The 18,377-nt window shown below is 34.5% G+C and overlaps 1 protein-coding gene across 3 annotated transcripts in view; it reads left to right on the top strand.

Annotated features, from left to right (window-relative positions):
* ATRNL1 (attractin like 1) overlaps positions 1-18,377 on the top strand; it is a 742,727-nt gene that overhangs the window by 193,690 nt on the left and 530,660 nt on the right. For all 3 annotated transcript variants that reach the window (XM_033841823.2, XM_073793921.1, XM_073793922.1), the window contains exon 20: positions 10,322-10,415. In XM_033841823.2, coding sequence (XP_033697714.1) covers positions 10,322-10,415 — 94 coding nt within the window. The remainder of the gene's footprint in view (positions 1-10,321; positions 10,416-18,377) is intronic.

Below are 18,377 nucleotides of genomic sequence, written 5' to 3'. Positions count from 1 at the left end.
CTTTTGGGGCTCAATTTTAATGGTACCTTTGATTCCTTCCTTTTCTTCAACCCTTGTATTCTGTCCCAAACTGATTCTGACTCTGCACTGTCTCTGACATCTATCTCCGCCTTTATATTCCATTACCTTTATTAGTTTAGGCCCCCATGATTCCTCTTCTCTTCCACTACTGTTGGATGTTACAGATTACCTAAAATGGAATAGGTTCTTATTAAGTATTTGTTGAATTAATGAATGATTCCCCTCTATATATGCAATCTCTCCATTTGTAATCCACCCTTATATCTCCTTTATCAGAAGATAAAGACATAGTTTTCTTCCCCAAAACATTCAGTGATTTTTATGACTATTTCCAAAATCTTTCATTGCCTCCAAAGTGTCTGTGAAATAAATTAAAACCTCCTTGACAAGACGTTCAAGGCCTTTTATGCTCTGACCCAGAGTGATTTTTCTGGTTTCATATCCTACCATGTTTCTCATATTCTACCACATCTTTACTTCTCTTTTTCTCTGTGTCCACATTTAAGTTAAGTTATTAACATTTTCCTTGTCAGCCAAGCTCCAAGCATTATATTAAAAACATATATAACTAACATTTAATGGTATTTTATTTTATCTAAATAAAAAACCAGGAACAATAAAATAAAACATATTTTATTTAGATATTTTATCTAAATAAAATACCAGGAACATTGCTAAGAGCTTTGCCTAAAGTTTTTCATATTCTCCAAAGCATTTTGTCAAGTATATACTATTATGTCAGTTGTATAGAGGAGTAAACCAAAGACATAGGCCTAAAGAGTCATGTTAAAGGTTAAGCCAGCAAGTGATGGAACCAGGATTGAAATATGAATACCAGACTCTTGTACTCCAAAGCAAGTATGTGCTTACATCTTTGAATCTCAGATATAATCAGTGCTCAGCTCTAATCCATTTCGAAGCCATAATATTGAACTGCCATTGTCTAGTTGTGTCTACCTTTACCTTAGCTTAGCCCACTGTAGCAGTTTCTAAATAGATCAGCCTCACTTTCTTTCAGTTGATCCTTTATTCTGTATCTAGGACATTCACAATATTGTATTCCTTTCCACCTCATATCAAACCACTCCTTCATATAAACCCAACTCTTTACCCATTTTTCCTATTTTTGCTTCCCTGCACACTACTGTGCCTCTGGACTCCATTACTCATTTTTCAAATCTCAACTCTGGAAATTTCAGCCTGAAAACTTGTAATGTCCCTCCTAACTTCAGGCAGTGTTGGTACCTCCATGGTGATAGCCATCAGTGTTTTTGTAAGTCATTGTTCACTTATCTTTCTAAGTAGGATGTGAACTTCTTGATGAGGAAAGTTTTGTCTTAGTTGGTTTTTTTAAAAAATCATTTTTACATTATCTTTGTGACGCTATTACATAGGTAGTAGTACTGTGCTTGGTATATAGTTAGCCCATTGCTATATTAATATTACTAAGAAAATGTAATATTTGTGTCATATGTTTTACTCATTTTCATATGATCTAAGAGAAAATGTAATTCAGACTTTCTAGCTAGGTGGGTTTCACGTTTCAACCAATATTTTCACTTTAGAGCAAGAGGTAAAAAGTAGCTTACTATTTTTCTCAGGTTGATTTTTCTTTTATTTTTCAGTAATAGAGGCAGAAGTGAAGCAATATTGGTTCCAAAGTCTATATTTTATTTTGTTCTAAATGAGGATTAGTTTTAATAATTACCAATGGTGTTTCATTCTGTACTCATAACTTATTGAGCAATAATCCAATATTTTGTACATAAATTTTTCATTAAATACTGATGAGAAGTTATATGAAGTTTAGATAAGGAAGAAAAATGAAATTTATATAATTCCTTTCAGTTTCTAGTTTTTCTAGAGAAGATAAATAGATTATTGGTGTCTGACTTCTCAAAGCTTACCATCTACATTTCACTTCACTCTATTAATTTTGGGGTCATTTTAACAAAATGTGTTATCCTATAAATGTTTTTAAGTAACTTCAAAATATCTATTTCAGTATACCATATAATGTGTATTTTAAATGATTTTAAGGTATATTCTGTTTATTTTTCTATCTGCCAGCAGCTAATTCTTTCAAGTTTAAAGTTGTATTGTGCTTATGTGAATCCCATTGTTGGTAACTGTAGGCATTTGGGTAATTATTCACATAGGATGATTGGTTTTTCTTGAAAAGATAGAGACTAATGTTTTCTTGAGAAATGGAATCATTATTTTACATATTGTTAACAACATCCCTTCTACTCAGAAGTATAGAAACTAAACCCTTAATAACATATGGGAAAAACAAAGAACTCTTCAAATAAAGTTGTTAACATAATGTTATTATTGACCTACAAGTAAAAGACATAAAAGTACATTTTATTATCTATTTTTAAAGTGTAGAAATGTTTAATCTTTTCAAAATTGAAAAGGTCTGTTAATTTTGGGGGGACATAATTTCACACAGAAAAGTTGTAAGGATATTCAATAAGTTCCCTCGGATTTCTTCTTTCTCTCCCTGTCTCTCAATTAAACATTGCAGACTTGATATCCCTCTATTCCTTAAAGATTTTAGGGTTTATTTTTTAAAAGTTGGGAATTCTCTTAACTACATTTTAATTGTAGATATTAGGAAATAAACATTGATGCATACTGTTATTAAACATAGACCTTACCAATTGTCCCAACATTGTTCTTTAGAGCAAAAGAAAATTCAAGATTACTAGTTGCATTGATTTGTGTGTCTCTTCAGACTTTAATCTGGAACATTTCTTGAGTCTTTCTTTTTATGTAATGACATTGACATTTTTTAGGAATACAGGTATTCCCCGCTTTTCAGATGTTCATAAACATTTGGTTAAAGTGGTGTCTGCCAGATTTCTTCACTATAAAGTCACTATTTTATCCTTTAATGAAAAAATATCTTGTAGGAGATACTATGAGACTATGTGAATATCATGTTACTTCTCAAACTTTTACTCACTAGTTTTGTGATTTTTACCAAACAGAGATTTTCTGATTCCATCATTCTTTCTACAATAATTAGTTAGCTTTCTTCTACAATGAAAAGCTTTGTCTTCTCTAGTTTGTCTGTCTGTGAATCTTATCTGTGTATTCATCTGTGCATCTATGTATTTATCTATGTATCTATGCATCTGTCTATGTTTCTATCTATGTATTTATCTATCTATCATTCTTTGAGCATTTCCTTATGTTTTGGCACTCATCTTGAACCTTTCCTGCCCTAACTGGAAGCTGGCATTTCTCAAGCATCCCTGGTTCCTTTACTGGGCTCTTTGCTACAGGGCCATCAGTGTTTATGAATCATCCTAGCAGACAGAACTGGAAAATAGGTGTATGTATACATAACAGACACCAATAAATTCTCATACATAAGTATAAACACATCAGTGCCCATTTCTGTATCTACCTGTACTCTATAGTAAAATCCATGAGTTCACACTAATGCCTCTCATTTCCTATCCCTTACTACAGGGTTCATTCTATCCTTCCTCCTTTCCAAATTTTTAATTTCCTTCTCTGACAGCAAATAATCTAACTTTAGTTATTGACAATAAATATATTTTTATTTATATCAATAAAAATATATTTATTTTTATATGCTAAAGTTTCATATGTATTCAGTTCTATCTGTAGATCTTCTATGCTACTCCACTGATCTGTTTGCCTATTGATGTGCCAGTATCACAGTGTTTTAATTTTAGAGGTCTTATAAATGTTTGAATGTCTATTAGAACTAGTCCCCCACCCCCTTTTTTTTTTACATCTTTATTGGAGTATAATTGCTTTACAGTGGTGTGTTAGTTTCTGCTTTATAACAAAGTGAATACATATACATATGTTCCCATATCTCTTCACTCTTGCATCTCCCTCCCTCCCACCCTCCCTATCCCACCCCTCCAGGCGGTCACAAAGCACCGAGTTGATCTCCCTGTGCTATGCGGCTGCTTCCCACTAGCTATCTATTTTACGTTTGGTAGTGTATATATGTCCACGCCACTCTCCCTTTGTCACAGCTTACCCTTCCCCCTCCCCATATCCTCAAGTCCATTCTCTAGTAGGTCTGTGTGTTTATTCCTGTCTTACCCCTAGGTTCTTCATGACATTTTTTTTTCTTAGATTCCATATATATGTGTTAGTATACGGTATTTGTCTTTCTCTTTCTGAGTTACTTCACTCTGTATGACAGACTCTAGGTCCATCCACTTCACTACAAATAACTCAATTTCGTTTCTTTTTATGGCTGAGTAATATTCCATTGTATATATGTGCCACATCTTCTTTATCCATTCATCCATTGATGGACACTTAGGTTGTTTCCATGTCCTGGCTATTGTAAATAGAGCTGCAATGAACATTTTGGTACATGACTCTTTTTGAATTATGTTTTTCTCAGGGTATATGCCCAGTAGTGGGATTGCTGGGTCATATGGTAGTTCTGTTTTTAGTTTTTTAAGGAACCTCCATACTGTTCTCCATAGTGGCTGTACCAATTCACATTCCCACCAGCAGTGCAAGAGTGTTCCCTTTTCTCCACACCCTCTCCAGCATTTATTGTTTGTAGATTTTTTGATGATGGCCATTCTGACTGGTGTGAGATGATACCTCATTGTAGTTTTGATTTGCATTTCTCTAATGATTAGTGATGTTGGGCATCCTTTCATGTGTTTGTTGGCACTCTGTATATCTTCTTTGGAGAAACGTCTGTTTAGGTCTTCTGCCCATTTTTGGATTGGGTTGTTTGTTTTTTTGTTATTGAGCTGCATGAGCTGCTTGTAAATTTTGGAGATTAATCCTTTGTCAGTTGCTTCATTTGCAAATATTTTCTTCCATTCTGAGGGTTGTCTTTTGGTCTTGTTTATGGTTTCCTTTGCTGTGAAAAAGCTTTGAAGTTTCATTAGGTCCCATTTGTTTATTTTTATTTCCATTTCTCTAGGAGGACCCACCCCCTTTTTTTTTTAGCTTTTCTTTTTTAGTGTTTTCCTGACTATTCCTGAATGCATATTTTCTATGTGATTATTATTATCAATTTATTAAGTTCCATTAAAAAATGTTAGTATTTTTGTTGAGATTGGGTTAGATTTATAAACTAATTCAAATAGAACTGACATCTTTATGATATTGGGTTTTTTTTTCAAGAACAATGTGTGTCTTTCCATTTTGTCACAACTACTTTTATGTCTCCCATGGGTTTTGCATATTTTTTGTTAAAATTTATTCCTAAGTATTTTATCTTATTCATTACAATTATAAATAAGATTTTATATCCTTTACCTGGTTATTGTTAAAGGGCTATTGATTTCTGCATATTAATTTGTTAAATTTATTACCTTACTGAATTGCTTATTGTTTTAATTTGTTTTAACACTGATTCTCTAGGGTTTCCAGATACTATCATATCATTTACAAATAGAGATAGTGTCACTTTTTTTCTAGTCCTTACACATCAATTAACTTTTCATGTATAATTACATTGGTTAATATCTCTAATACAATTTTAAGAGTAATAGATCTATTGGGGAATCTTGCTTTATTCCTGATCTTAGTGGAAGAAAAGCTTCCAGTGTTTTCTTATTAAGCAAGATGCTGGCTATTATATATATATGTGTATCTATAGATATATATAGATAGATATAAAAAATATATATACACACACATATACGTATGTTTGTGTGTGTGTGTGTGTGTGTGTGTGTGTGTGTGTGTGTATTTATGCTAAGAAAGTATCCTTGAATTACTATTTTATTGAATGTTTTATCAGGAATGGGTATTGACTTTTGTCAAAGACTTTTTAACGTCTGTGTAGATAATCATATTTTTAGATTCGATAATATGGTATATTAATGAATTTCTTAATAATGAATCAACCTTGCAATCTTCGTACTTATATTAAACGGTGTATTTACTGAATACGTTATTATCATTGATGTTTTCAGGTTAGTTTCAGCTTTCAAACTGTTAAAAAAGTACATTATATATTTGAAATTAAAAAGCATATATGGTCAAGAATGTTACATGTTACCTATATGTGCCATCCACACATATATATCGTCTATCAAGAAGCTGAAACAATCTCAGGATATAACTCTTTACTACTTACTAGATGTATAAATGTGGACTTTTTTTTTTCATTTCTGTGAGGCTGTTCTATCAAATGAGTATAATACATATGGTGTAAAGATTGAATAGGTAATGTGTGTGAAAGTACTTTGGAAATAGTGCAGTCATATATGGTTGCAAAATATTGTTCTTATCATTAACCTACTTCATGTTTTATATTTTTAACATAATGAATACTCAACGACTTTTTTCAGATGATTTGATTCATTGATTAATAACTATTCAAAACAACCTTTAAAAACAATCTCATTGAAAACATTGCAGATTTAAAAAGAGATGCAATAAAAATTCAATAAATTGGAATTTAAGAATTTGAACTTAAGGCAAGTAGTAATTTTTGGTGGTAGAACTGAATGTGGGAAAAAATACCTGGTATTTCATTGGTATTGAGGTTTGGCTTGTGAATAGATTCTAATAATATGTGTCATTCTTGCCTCATCTGTAGCCCAGGGTATTAATATTTTGCTCTACTTTTTTTAGATGTATGAAAACTTCAGATTAAAGAAATAAGTAAAATTTAAAGCGTTTAAAAACTTTAATGGTAGTCATTAGGCGTGTTCAAGAAATTTATCTTGCTAGAGTTAGAAAATGAAATATGACTAAAGTTATTCTTTATCAAAGCTAAACACAAGGTATTAAAAATACAATTCCAGAAGAGTTGGGTTGAAATTTATTTTGGTCAAATATTTTCAGTGCTTATGCTTAACCCTCTTCTATCAAAAAAGAAAAAACCAAAACCTTGTTTGTTTTAAATGAGATTTGTGTTTTGAACATTCAGTCAGAATGAAGAACTGACAAGTTATGTGTTTCCAGGCTTTGTGGTTATAGGTCAGGGGTTGGCAATTTTTTTTTCTCTAAAGCATCAGGTAGTGAATATTTTATTTTTTGTGATCCAGGTACAGGTATGGTTGCTGCTTTGCTGCTGCCTCCTCTTGTTCCTCCTCCTTTTCCTCCAGCTTCACCTCCTTCTTCTTCTCCACAATACTTTGAAAATGTAGAAACCGTTCTCAGCTTATGGGCCATAAAAAATAGGAAGTGAGGACTTGCCCTCACGGATATAGTTTACTGACCCTTAAAACAGACGGTTAGAGTTTCTCCTCATTTTTCAATATGTTAGATGGCTTTGAAATATAACATATGAATCTTAATAGCCCTCTTGGCACTTTATGACTTTCCAACCTGTAACTTAAATCCTTAAAACAGTACCATTTACTTGGCAGTTCCAGTCCTTAAGTTCTAGATTCTTGTTCACCATCATATTCTCAGACTAGTTCTAGAGCAGTGCCTTTCACCCAACAGCATTCAACAAATACTGGAACAAGGACTGAATAACTGAGTTTCACTGTGCTTTATTTATTGGAGAAAGAATCATTTCTTAATTTCTCATTTACTCTTTATTTAGGCAAATATGGGTGCCCAGTATCCTAAGTAAACAAAATAATCTCTGTAAGTCAAATGACACATTTTAAATTATGAGACTTGTCATCTTTCCAGGAGAAAACAAAATCATACTCTCAGCAACAGATTAATACATGGCAATAGTTGTAATTTTTGAGTTTTTAGTGAGAAAAACCAAACTGCTAAGATATTATTGGTATCAACATTTCATGTTTATTTATATCAAAGGGAAACAGCTATGTTCTGTTTTCCCTTTTCATAAACCACACATGATGGCTATTTGGGCTTAGAGCTGTAAATAAAAATATAAGTTTGAAGAATTAATTTTAAGTCATGTGGCTATTTGAACATTTGTCTTTGCCAGAATTCTTACTATATTTGAAACCTAATGTAATATATCTACTAAATATCAAGTATAATTACGCTACAAGTATATAAAGGAAATTAAGTGGACATGATCTCCTAACTCCCAGAAGCTGTTGTATTTGTGTGTGACAGATAGCAATGACATAGCAATTAAAGGACGGAGGCACATAAACTGACTTGGAAACAAGTACTGCCAATGACTATTTTTTGATTTCCTTTTCTAAAGTATATCCTTTATATACAATTTATTTGAATAACTCTTACAGCATCTTTTTTTCTATCCTTATTGTTTAGTTTTAGTTACAAGTTGATATTGCAAATTTATATTATAGGGAAACAGAAATACCATGTGACCTCATAATGTTCCTGTAATGTACAGCTAGGCTATAAAATCATCATCATATAAAATTTACCAAACAAAAGGCCACAGTATGATGATTTTATAGGTGCTTATTCAGCATAAAAAGATAACCTCAAACGCTGACAACAACAGAATGATTTCAGTACCGTCATGAAGTATAAATTTTAAACAATTGAATTTAAAATACATTTGTGCCATTTTAGCCTGAAGTGTAGCACCAGAAGGGAATTCTCTCAAAATGAGTTTTCACTAAAAGGTATTTTTTAACACAGTATTTTTTTCTGTCTCAGAAATTATTAAAGCTACTATACATTGATAATTCTTTAAAGAAATGCTGCAAGTGTGACTGTTATCTAGTTCTGCCATAAAGGGTAAATAAGTTTACCCAAGTTTTAAAATATTAATGTGCATCATTTGTTTTTTAGGGAAGTTCTGAATACAAGATAATATTAATGTGAAACGGCAAGTTAATATTAAAAGATACCATGGTATATGCATTCACTATTTATGAAGTTACATGGTATCAGTATATCTGAGTCCCTTTTTTGCTCATGATAATTTCCTTTATTCCTTGCATTTCTGCATCTTGCCATTCATTTCTAAAATTCTCACATGTTGTGTTTCCATAGTTAATTCTACAAACTTAAAGGAAGATTATACTGATCTATTTTAATAGTCTTTATGAAAGAAAACCCACACTTTTATGTAGAAGTCTCTTTTAGCAAAGAAAGCCTGGCTTCTTAAATAATCTACCTAATACCAAAATTTATTTTTTATGTGTGTGTAGGGTTGTATATATTTACTTTATATTAATTATGTGTTTTTTCAAAGCAAATAATCATAAACAATTAATAAGCTTAGTGTTCTAAAATATTTTGATCAAAATCAGTGACTCATTATCTTATTTTTAAATGTGTATGAAAATCAGGAATGAAGTCATTATTTCATTTTTATCAATAGAATGGTTTAACTAGCTGGTTGTGTGCAGGAACACAGTAGTTCTCATTAAAGGTTTTTGAAAGGGCTGATGACATGATCAGCCTTATCTCTTGAGAATATGTCTCAGGATTGGAGAATAAGTTGTAGCCATACGGAAGGCAGAAAGATCAGTTATGTAATGTATTGGTGTCAGTAAGAGAGCATGAGTGACAGGACTTGAATGATGTGTTACCATAGTGGAAAGGAGGAGGTCAGATACAAGAAAGATCCTGCATGTAGAAACTAAACCTGCCAGCTGATTGGATGTTGGGCACAATAAAGTGTGAGATTTGTGTCCTGAATAATTGGAACGCTGATCTTTAACAAAGGAATGCAAAGTAAGAGAATGAAATGAGTTCAGTATGAACCAAATTGACTATATGTAACTGTTTTTCTATGGAATGTTTCAGGTAGTATTCTGGAATACTAAAACTGAGAATGATCTCAGAAAAGGATGATATTTGGGCAAATAAACAGATATGCTTTTTTATACAATATGTAAAATTATATATTTTTATTGTTGGCAGTGGTAAAAGTAGTGGAAGTAATAGTTGCATTTATTAAGTGTTTGATATGTGCTAGGAATTTAAAATACATTATCTCATTTAATTCTCACTAAGTCCTGAGAGCTCCTTTTTCCTTTTGAAGACGAAGAAACTACGACTAGCGAGGTTACATAAATTGCCCAAGGTCACATAGCTAGTGATTATAGATGTACATTTTGAAGCTGAGCTGTTTGACTCCAAAGATCTTATGCTCTTTGAAACTCATTTCATTAAGTAGATGTACCAAATTAGAAATGGAAAAAAGTCCAAAGAAGGATGAGATAAATACTTGGATCCACACTAGACTTCAGGATACCCCAAAGACTTTGAAGAGTTTCACAAAATTTTTAAATAAGTGAATTTACTTCCCCTTAATTAAAAATAACTTGTATGCTAACCCTAGTTTTTGGATGGCAAGAGGATAATCGATGGTTTACAAATAAGATAATACAACCTTCCCTGAAATGTGATGCACATGTTTGTGATGGGGAATATTCAATATCATTTTGGTTTTGACTTACAGCTTGTACATGCAGTGGACATGCAAATATTTGTCATATGCACACAGGAAAATGTTTCTGCACAACTAAAGGAATAAAAGGTGATCAATGCCAATTGTAAGTAAACATTACTTTCTAGAACTTTCATGGGTTGAATTTATGCTGTAGAACTAATTGTTACAGGTTTTCCATTTTAAGTTTAGTGTTGTGTTAGTTGAGCAACCAGTATTATTGTAAGCTATGTTTACTTGCATTTTATCAATTTTCATAAAAAATTAAGCCTTTAAAATGACAATTTTGTGGAGCCTTCAAAACAGAGCCCAAAGAATATTTGTCTTTTGTATCTCTCTGATAAAAAGAAACATTCTTATTTTTTCTGGAAAAATATATATCAAACCTCCATTGCTATCTTTATAATTGTTCTCTATATCTTGTTAAATAACTGAAATCCAGTGTTTCTATGCATTTCCTTCTTTTGAATCTTTTATTATTAATTCTGATCATTATAGTCTTTTAGGCCTTGCAAGTGGTTTTTTATACTTATCTTCTTTTTCTCTGTTATTTCATTAGACATGAACCCACTCTTGTTGTTACTCTGCTTTCAGTAGTTTTATGAGTGGTTTTTGTCTTTTTATAATTTAGGTGTTATTCTCACCTACCTCCAAAAGGAGTAACTTTAAAAAGTAGTCGTTTCATGTTACTTAAATTTTTTTCTTATTCATATTCTTCATATATTAAAATCATTTTTATAGTTTTGAGTTGTATATATGCACTTACATTTATATTAGGTATAATGTGCTGTATGACATAAACCATAAATTCTGATTATAATAATTATATAATTATTTTAAAAATTAATAAAAGATTCTCCAAAACTATATGTAAAAATTTATATCCAAAGAGGTATGTTAGCCATGGAAAATGATCTTTTTGTTTGTTTTTATTTAGAACAATACATTATTTACAATAGAATTATCCTAAACATTTCAAGTTAGATGGTTACATCTTTGACTAGTCACTGAGGTATCATAGGTTTTCAAGAGAAGGTGAGCAGAACCAGTTTTTATTCCTTCTCCATAGTCTCTAAACTTAAAAATGAGGTCAAAGCATAAGATCTTAGGGAAATTCCTATTAAGGAAGGCTATTTTGTTCTCAGTACCAATGAGATTAAATCAGAGTCCTATGCTTTAAGTCAGAGAGATGCCTCCAGTGTTTTGCAGTGCTACATACTGGTTGTCATAAGTAATGCCAACTTCTTGGGTGTGTGACATGTGCATTTACACAGGGCCTCATGCTTAGAAGGGCATCATGCCTGATTGAATGTTCTTCTGTCGCCATATTAAAATTCTTAATAAATTTTTAACGAGAGCCCTTCATTTTCATTTTGTACTGTTCCTTGCATCTCTCTTACCCCAATGAATTGTGTAGTAGCTCTTGGTCTTAAGCAACAAATACTTTATTTTTGTTGTGAGATTCCATCATCATTATAAACACTGGCAATTTAAATTTGTACTTTACTTCTGCACAAATGGTATAACCATCCATAATAATTATCTGTTATGTGATGCAGTACGTTAGAAACATTTTTGTTTCCAGGTAAGAGAGACAGTATTTTAATTCACTGAACTCATGGGCTTCTAAGCTTATATATACAGAGTTACAGGATTTGGCATATGTATGAAATATTAGAAAAATAAATTATATAGTTCTGAATGGTGAAATTACATTTTTCCCTAGTTATTATAAACGGGAAATTTTTTATAAGCAGAGGAAAACTTGGAATACTAATTTGTAGAGGGTATTTTGTGGACAGTTTTTGTAGATAGAATTACATTTATTACTTTTTTGTTTTACTTATTTATATAAGATTTATATTATATAATAATATATATCATATATTATTTGTATACAAATATAAAATAGAAATATATGTATATTATTTACATATTTATATTAAATATATATTTATATTTGTATAAATATTTATTTATTAATTTAATTTATTTATTTGAGTGTAGGGCAGTGATGACAATAGGGTCCTCATACTTAAAGCAATAATTTCCTGCAGTGTGCTTATACTGGAAAAAATGCTCTCTTTAAGAAGCAAAGCTAGTAATTCAAATCAGTAAACAATTATTAAATGAGTGGTTGCTACTCTTAATGAAGATGACTAACACATGGTTTTTACTTAAAGCTTCTTTCAGGCTAGCAGTGGAGACACTAGCCAAAATATACTATATTAATTTATTATTGATACATTAGTGATTCGAGATGCTTATCAATGAACTCTTTCCTCTTCCCAGGATAATTTCTGTTTGGCTTTAAGTATGTAGTCAGACATCACATCTCATTTGTGTATTTTTCATAACCTCTCCAAATTGAAATTGGTTCTCTTCCTATTTACTAATTTTTTCCTTGCATTATCTATGTACTTGCCTGTATCCTTTATTAAGTGAACCTCTTTAGGGACCATTGCATCAGTACTACAATGTAAGTGTTCAATAAATTTATTTAATGGAATAGAATGAAGAAAGTAGTGAAGGAGTACTGAAAGGGAATGATTGATTTATCATGGAAGAATAAGGAAAGTGTGAGCAAAGCATATTTGAGATGGAACTTGAAGGAAGAGTTAAAATTTTCTGGGTATAGAATGTAGTAAACAGAAAGGGATACCACATCAGTAAAGCAAACAAGTAAAAATGAACGATAGCATTTCCAGTTTTTGCTCAAGATGTAGAGAGCTGGAAAAAGCATTGTTCCCACCTTTACAATGAAAGAAAGAAAAGCTGGGCGAACTGCAAATTCATGCGTTTTCTTGAAAGTGTTGGAGAACTGAGATTACAGGGTAACCAAATGACCGAAACTCTAAAGAGAAACAAGAGCTTTCAGGGAGAAATGAGACAGGAACGCTGGCTAACCTGGAATGAAGCCAGCGGGAAGCTTAAAAGCAGAGTCCAGCTGAGGTGGCTGATAAATCGGTGCTCAAGTGCTCATCGTCAATAGTGTGAAGGCCCTGGGGCCGAGGAATTGGTGGGTCCACACATGAACTGCACCAGTTGTTCATGGAAAAAATTGTAGATAATTTCTTGTGGTGTGTGCTGGGGGAAGGGAATAGCAGACACAGTGGGCAGGACTTCAGTGTCGGGTCAAAATATTCATTTAAAGGGACAGCAAATTATTAATCTTGCCAAGGTAAAGTTCTCATTCTGGCCCTGGCCTAAACACAGTTGGAACTCAAAAATGGTAAGTTAAAAATTAATTTAATGGAAAAGTATAATATAAAAATAAATATGAAATGAGTGAAGTGGTATTCTCTAGGAAAACTGTTTACTTTTGAGGAGCAACATGCAGACTTTAAAAACACATATTATTTTTGTAAAATTTCTCAATTTACAATGTGAAGGTGACCCATATTTGCATTATGTAAAATATGTCTGTCATTTTCAATGTATGTGTAATGAAGGTCAGTAGTATTTAATTGTTTTTTCCTTCAGCCTTCTAACAACCCTACTGATAGAAACTAATGTTCCTCAGTGGGAAATAAAGGGGAAATCAGATAAAAATAGGTGAAAGTAGTTTTGATAAAATGTTGTGGCAGATACTTACGATACATCTTGCCAACTCTCATGGCTTTTAGGGTTTCATCAAGGCTGCAGTGGACAGTTTCCTGTACTTTCCAATATTCCACATAAAGAATGAGAATCGGGCTTCCCTGGTGGTACAGTGGTTGAGAGTCCGCCTGCCGATGCAGGGGACACGGGTTCGTGCCCCAGTCTGGGAAGATCCCACATGCCGCAGAGTGGCTGGGCCCGTGAGCCATGGCCGCTGAGCCTGTGCGTCCGGAGCCTGTGCTCCTCAACGGGAGAGGCCACAACAGTGAGAGGCTCGCGTACCGCAAAAAAAAAAAAAAAAAAAGAAGAAGGAGACTTCCATCAATTCAAGGCATAATGTGAACATCAGAGGCCCTCATAACAGCATTTAAAGACCCTCATCCTCTATAGCCAGAGAGCAGAGTATCTTGAAAATTATGCCCAGGATTTAATCATAAGGTTGGCAGACTGCAGATGAAACTGAAGGCTCAGTCATGACAATTTACGCATGCCAGAGTCATTGCCTGATGACAAGGAGTAAGACTTTGAGGCCTACAGTGGGGACACTTATGAGTATGACCTTAGAACCCTGAATCCTAGATTCTCTTGAACACTCCTGACAGAAGTAGCCCTCTGTCATTTGCTAGAGTAGAATAGCTTCCTTTTCTCTGGACACAGTGCAAAGATTTCACCTGAGGGTTATGCTTCCTAAAAAGATGTCCTCTTCCAGAGTGTCCCCTGCCTCTACTTACTGTCTTCAGATCAGTAAGAAGCATCAGGTCTCAGTGTAGCATGAATGGGAAAACTTAGTCTCTGCTATAGGAAGAGATAGCTTATTCACTCAGAAAGTTGCAGAGCCTGGCAAGTATGCAGAGGCAGGAATCAGGAATGCACAGTGAGGGTGTTGGACCTGGGGACATGGGATATAAGACCGGAGAAGGGAGACTATACTGATACGGCGTCACTCTTCTATATTTCAGGATTTCATATCTTAGTGAGTTTACATGAAGTTGCTGACGGCTTTTTAAAGTGTGGACATGACGCTTGCCTCTAGTTAGTGAGGTGGGAGTTGCTGGAACTGTCTTGGGAAATTTTGAGCACTGGGGTCAGAAACTCAGGAAGTTGGATGTATTGGAATGCATGTATTACATAATATCAGACTGCCCATTAACTGACTATATTTTCTTGGAGGTCTTCCAGAACACTTCCTTCACTAGGACTGTAAGGAGTACAGCAGTAAGGGGAGCCCTGGAATCTGTGGAACTCAGTGGTAGCTGTTCTCTGTAGGTCCTGATAGACAGTAAAAATGATTCCAGTCAGCTGGGCTCTCTAGTGACAATGTGTGTGTCAGGATTCCAGAACAGTAGAAGCCAGGTGGTGACATTTAACTCTTAAATATAGATATAATTACCTTAATAGTCAGCAAGACCAGATGACCATCAGGGGGTATTGGTCAGCAGGGATATGTGGAAATGCCTAAGTGAGTTCTGAGGGATGAGCTAAATTGGCAGCCAACTAGATTATTGTTGGACTTGTATCACCAGAAAAAATCATGAACCAATAAGCAGAAGGTTGATGTCAGCTGCCTTAGTAGAAAATTGTGATCCTTCAGTCTTTTCCTGATTCTGATTTGAATCTCTGATTCCCAGAGCCCATCAGTTAAAATAGTGGTTGGGTTCCTTTGAGGAACCACGCATGCCATCTCATCAATACACACAATACATTCTCCTCCATTCTATCCAGTGGGACCTCAAGCCATTTAGTACATAATTGGTCACTGGAAAATGGCGCACACATACTTTTGAAGTATGCACACATACTTTTGCATTTAAGTGTTGAGTATCCACTTAAAATGCCTTGTGACGCTAATCATATCTGCATGAGCAGTTCTTCTCTCCAGTAAATTGCACATCATAGTGAAAAGTGAGCTTTCGTGGTTCTTATGTATTTTTCATCGTATTTAGTGCAATACTGTAAACATTAAATGAAGCCATGGAACCCATATGAAGTGCCACTAGGGATACTGGAAGTGCTCCTGAGAAGCAGAGAAGAGTCATGACACTACAGGAAAAAGCTGAATTGCTTGATACGTACTATAGATTGAGGTCTGCAGCTGCAGTTGCCTGCCATTTCAAGACAAATGAATCCAGCATAAGGACCATTGTAAAAAACAGAGAAGGAAATTTGTGAAGCCATCACTGCAGCTACTCCAGAAGGTGCTCAAACCTTGTACTCATTGCATAATACCTTTTAATCTCATATTGAAAATGCAACTTATGTGGGTGCAGGATTGTTGTGAGAAAGGCATACCTATAGACTCTAATATGATTCAAGAAAAAGTGAAGTCATTATATGTCAACTTACAGCAAAGGGAAGATGAAGGGTCTAAAGCTGGAGAATTTAACGCCAGCAAAGGATGGTTTGATAATTTTAGAAAGAGGTTTGGCTTAAAGAATGTCAAGATAACAGGAGAAGCAGCTTCTCCTGACTGAGAGGGAGCAGATGAGTACCCAGATGCCATTAAGGAATCACTGATGAGATATCTGCTTGAACAGATTTTTAATGCAGATGAAAATGCTGTATTCAAGAAAAAAATGCCACAAAGGACTTCTGTTAGTAAGGAAGAGAAGCAAGCACTAGGATTTAGGGCAGGAAGGGGTAGCCTAACTCAACTGTTTTGTGCAAATGAAGTCAGGTTTATGATCAGGACTGCCATTGTCTATAAAGCTGCTAATCCAGGAGCCTAGCAGGGAAAAGATAAATATCAGCTTCCTGTGTTTTGATTGTACAAGAAGGCCTAGATAACGAGAACCATTGTTTTGGATTGGTTCCATTGATGCTTTGTTCCTAAAGTCAGGAAGTACCTTGCCAATAAGGGACTGCCTTTTAAAGTTCTTTTTGCTATCGGACAGTGCCCCCTGGACGCTCAGATCTCCATGAGTTCAACACCAACGGCATCAAAGTGGTCTACTTGCCCTCTAACAACATCTCTAATTCAGCCTCTAGATCAGGGCATCCATAAGGATCTTTAAGCCTCATTACGCACAGTACTCTATGCACAGGATTGTCAGTGCTATGGAGGGGAACCCAGATAGGGAGAACATCATGAAAGTCTGGAAGGATTTTGCCCTGGAAGATGCCGTTGTGTTATAGAAAAAGCTGTGAGAACTACAGAGCTTGAACCAATAAATTCCTGCTGGAGAAAACTGTCCAGATGATCATGACTTCACAGGATTTATGACAGAGACAGGAAATCGTGGAAGAGATTGCGGATATAGAAAAAAAATTTAAAAAGGTGGGGGTTGAAGGGTTTCAAGATATGGATCTCGGAGAAATTCTAAAGCTGATAGATACCACACCACAGGAATTAACTAAGGACAGCTTGATGGAGTTGAGTGCTTCTGAACCAGTGCCAGACAGTAAGGAAGAAGATGTAGAAGAAGCAGCACCAGAAAACAAATTGACATTAGACAGTTTGACGTGGGGTTCTGATTATTCAAGACTACTTCTAACTTCTTTCATGACATTGGAGCCTTCTGTGATATGGCTGCTGAAACTAAAGCAAACGGTGGAGGAGAGGTACTGTATAGAAACAATTTTTAGAGAAATGAAAAAACAAGAAAAGTCCAACAGAAATCACAGTACATTTCTGTGAAGTTACACTAGTGTGCTTGCCTCGCCTGCCTCCCCCACCCCTCCTCCACCTCTTCCTCCTCTGCCTACTCAGCGTGAGACAGCAGGACTGAAGACCTTTAAGATGATCCACTTCCACTTAATGAACAGTAAATAATCATCATGCCATATAGTCAATCAACTTATCTCTTGTGTATGTGTGAGTGCTTTCCTGTGAAAATGTAATAACTGTATGACAAGAACTGTGTGTGACTTTTTTTTTTTTTTTTTTTGCGGTACGCGGGCCTCTCACTGTTGTGGCCTCTCCCATTGTGGAGCACAGGCTCTGGACGCACAGGCTCAGCGGCCATGGCTCACGGGCCCAGCCGCTCTGCAGCATGTGGGATCTTCCCGGACCGGGGCACGAACCCATGTCCCCTGCATCAGCAGGCAGACTCTCAACCACTGTGCCACCAGGGAAGCCCCTGTGTGAGACATTTTTGTGTCATCATCATCATCTGAGTATTCATCATGTAGGTCATTGTGTTTAAGACTTGTATTGAAATGGATAGTCTATCCTTACATAGGCATAAAGTGAGTGATATTAATATAAAATTAATGTGTTAGATTTCTTACTGTTTTATAACTTTGCTTTCAAAGAATTACCTTACTGTACAGTATGCCTCTCTCTCTTATAGTTGGAGAAACTGCATATCAGCCTATCATCACTGAGTGGTTTTTAAATGAAAGTAACAGTGTTTTTGGTACTGTATTGTAAATATGACTGTAATACTGTATGCCATAAAGATTTTTTTTATTGTCTTTATTGGAGTATAATTGCTTTACAATGGTGTGTTAGTTTCTGCTTTATAACAAA

The sequence above is a fragment of the Tursiops truncatus genome, chromosome 16 (assembly GCF_011762595.2).
Source record: "Tursiops truncatus isolate mTurTru1 chromosome 16, mTurTru1.mat.Y, whole genome shotgun sequence".
NCBI classification, from domain to species: Eukaryota; Metazoa; Chordata; class Mammalia; order Artiodactyla; family Delphinidae; genus Tursiops; species Tursiops truncatus.
The sequence above is the reverse complement of the archived record's forward strand: the minus strand, read 5'-3'. Positions and strand labels throughout refer to the sequence as shown.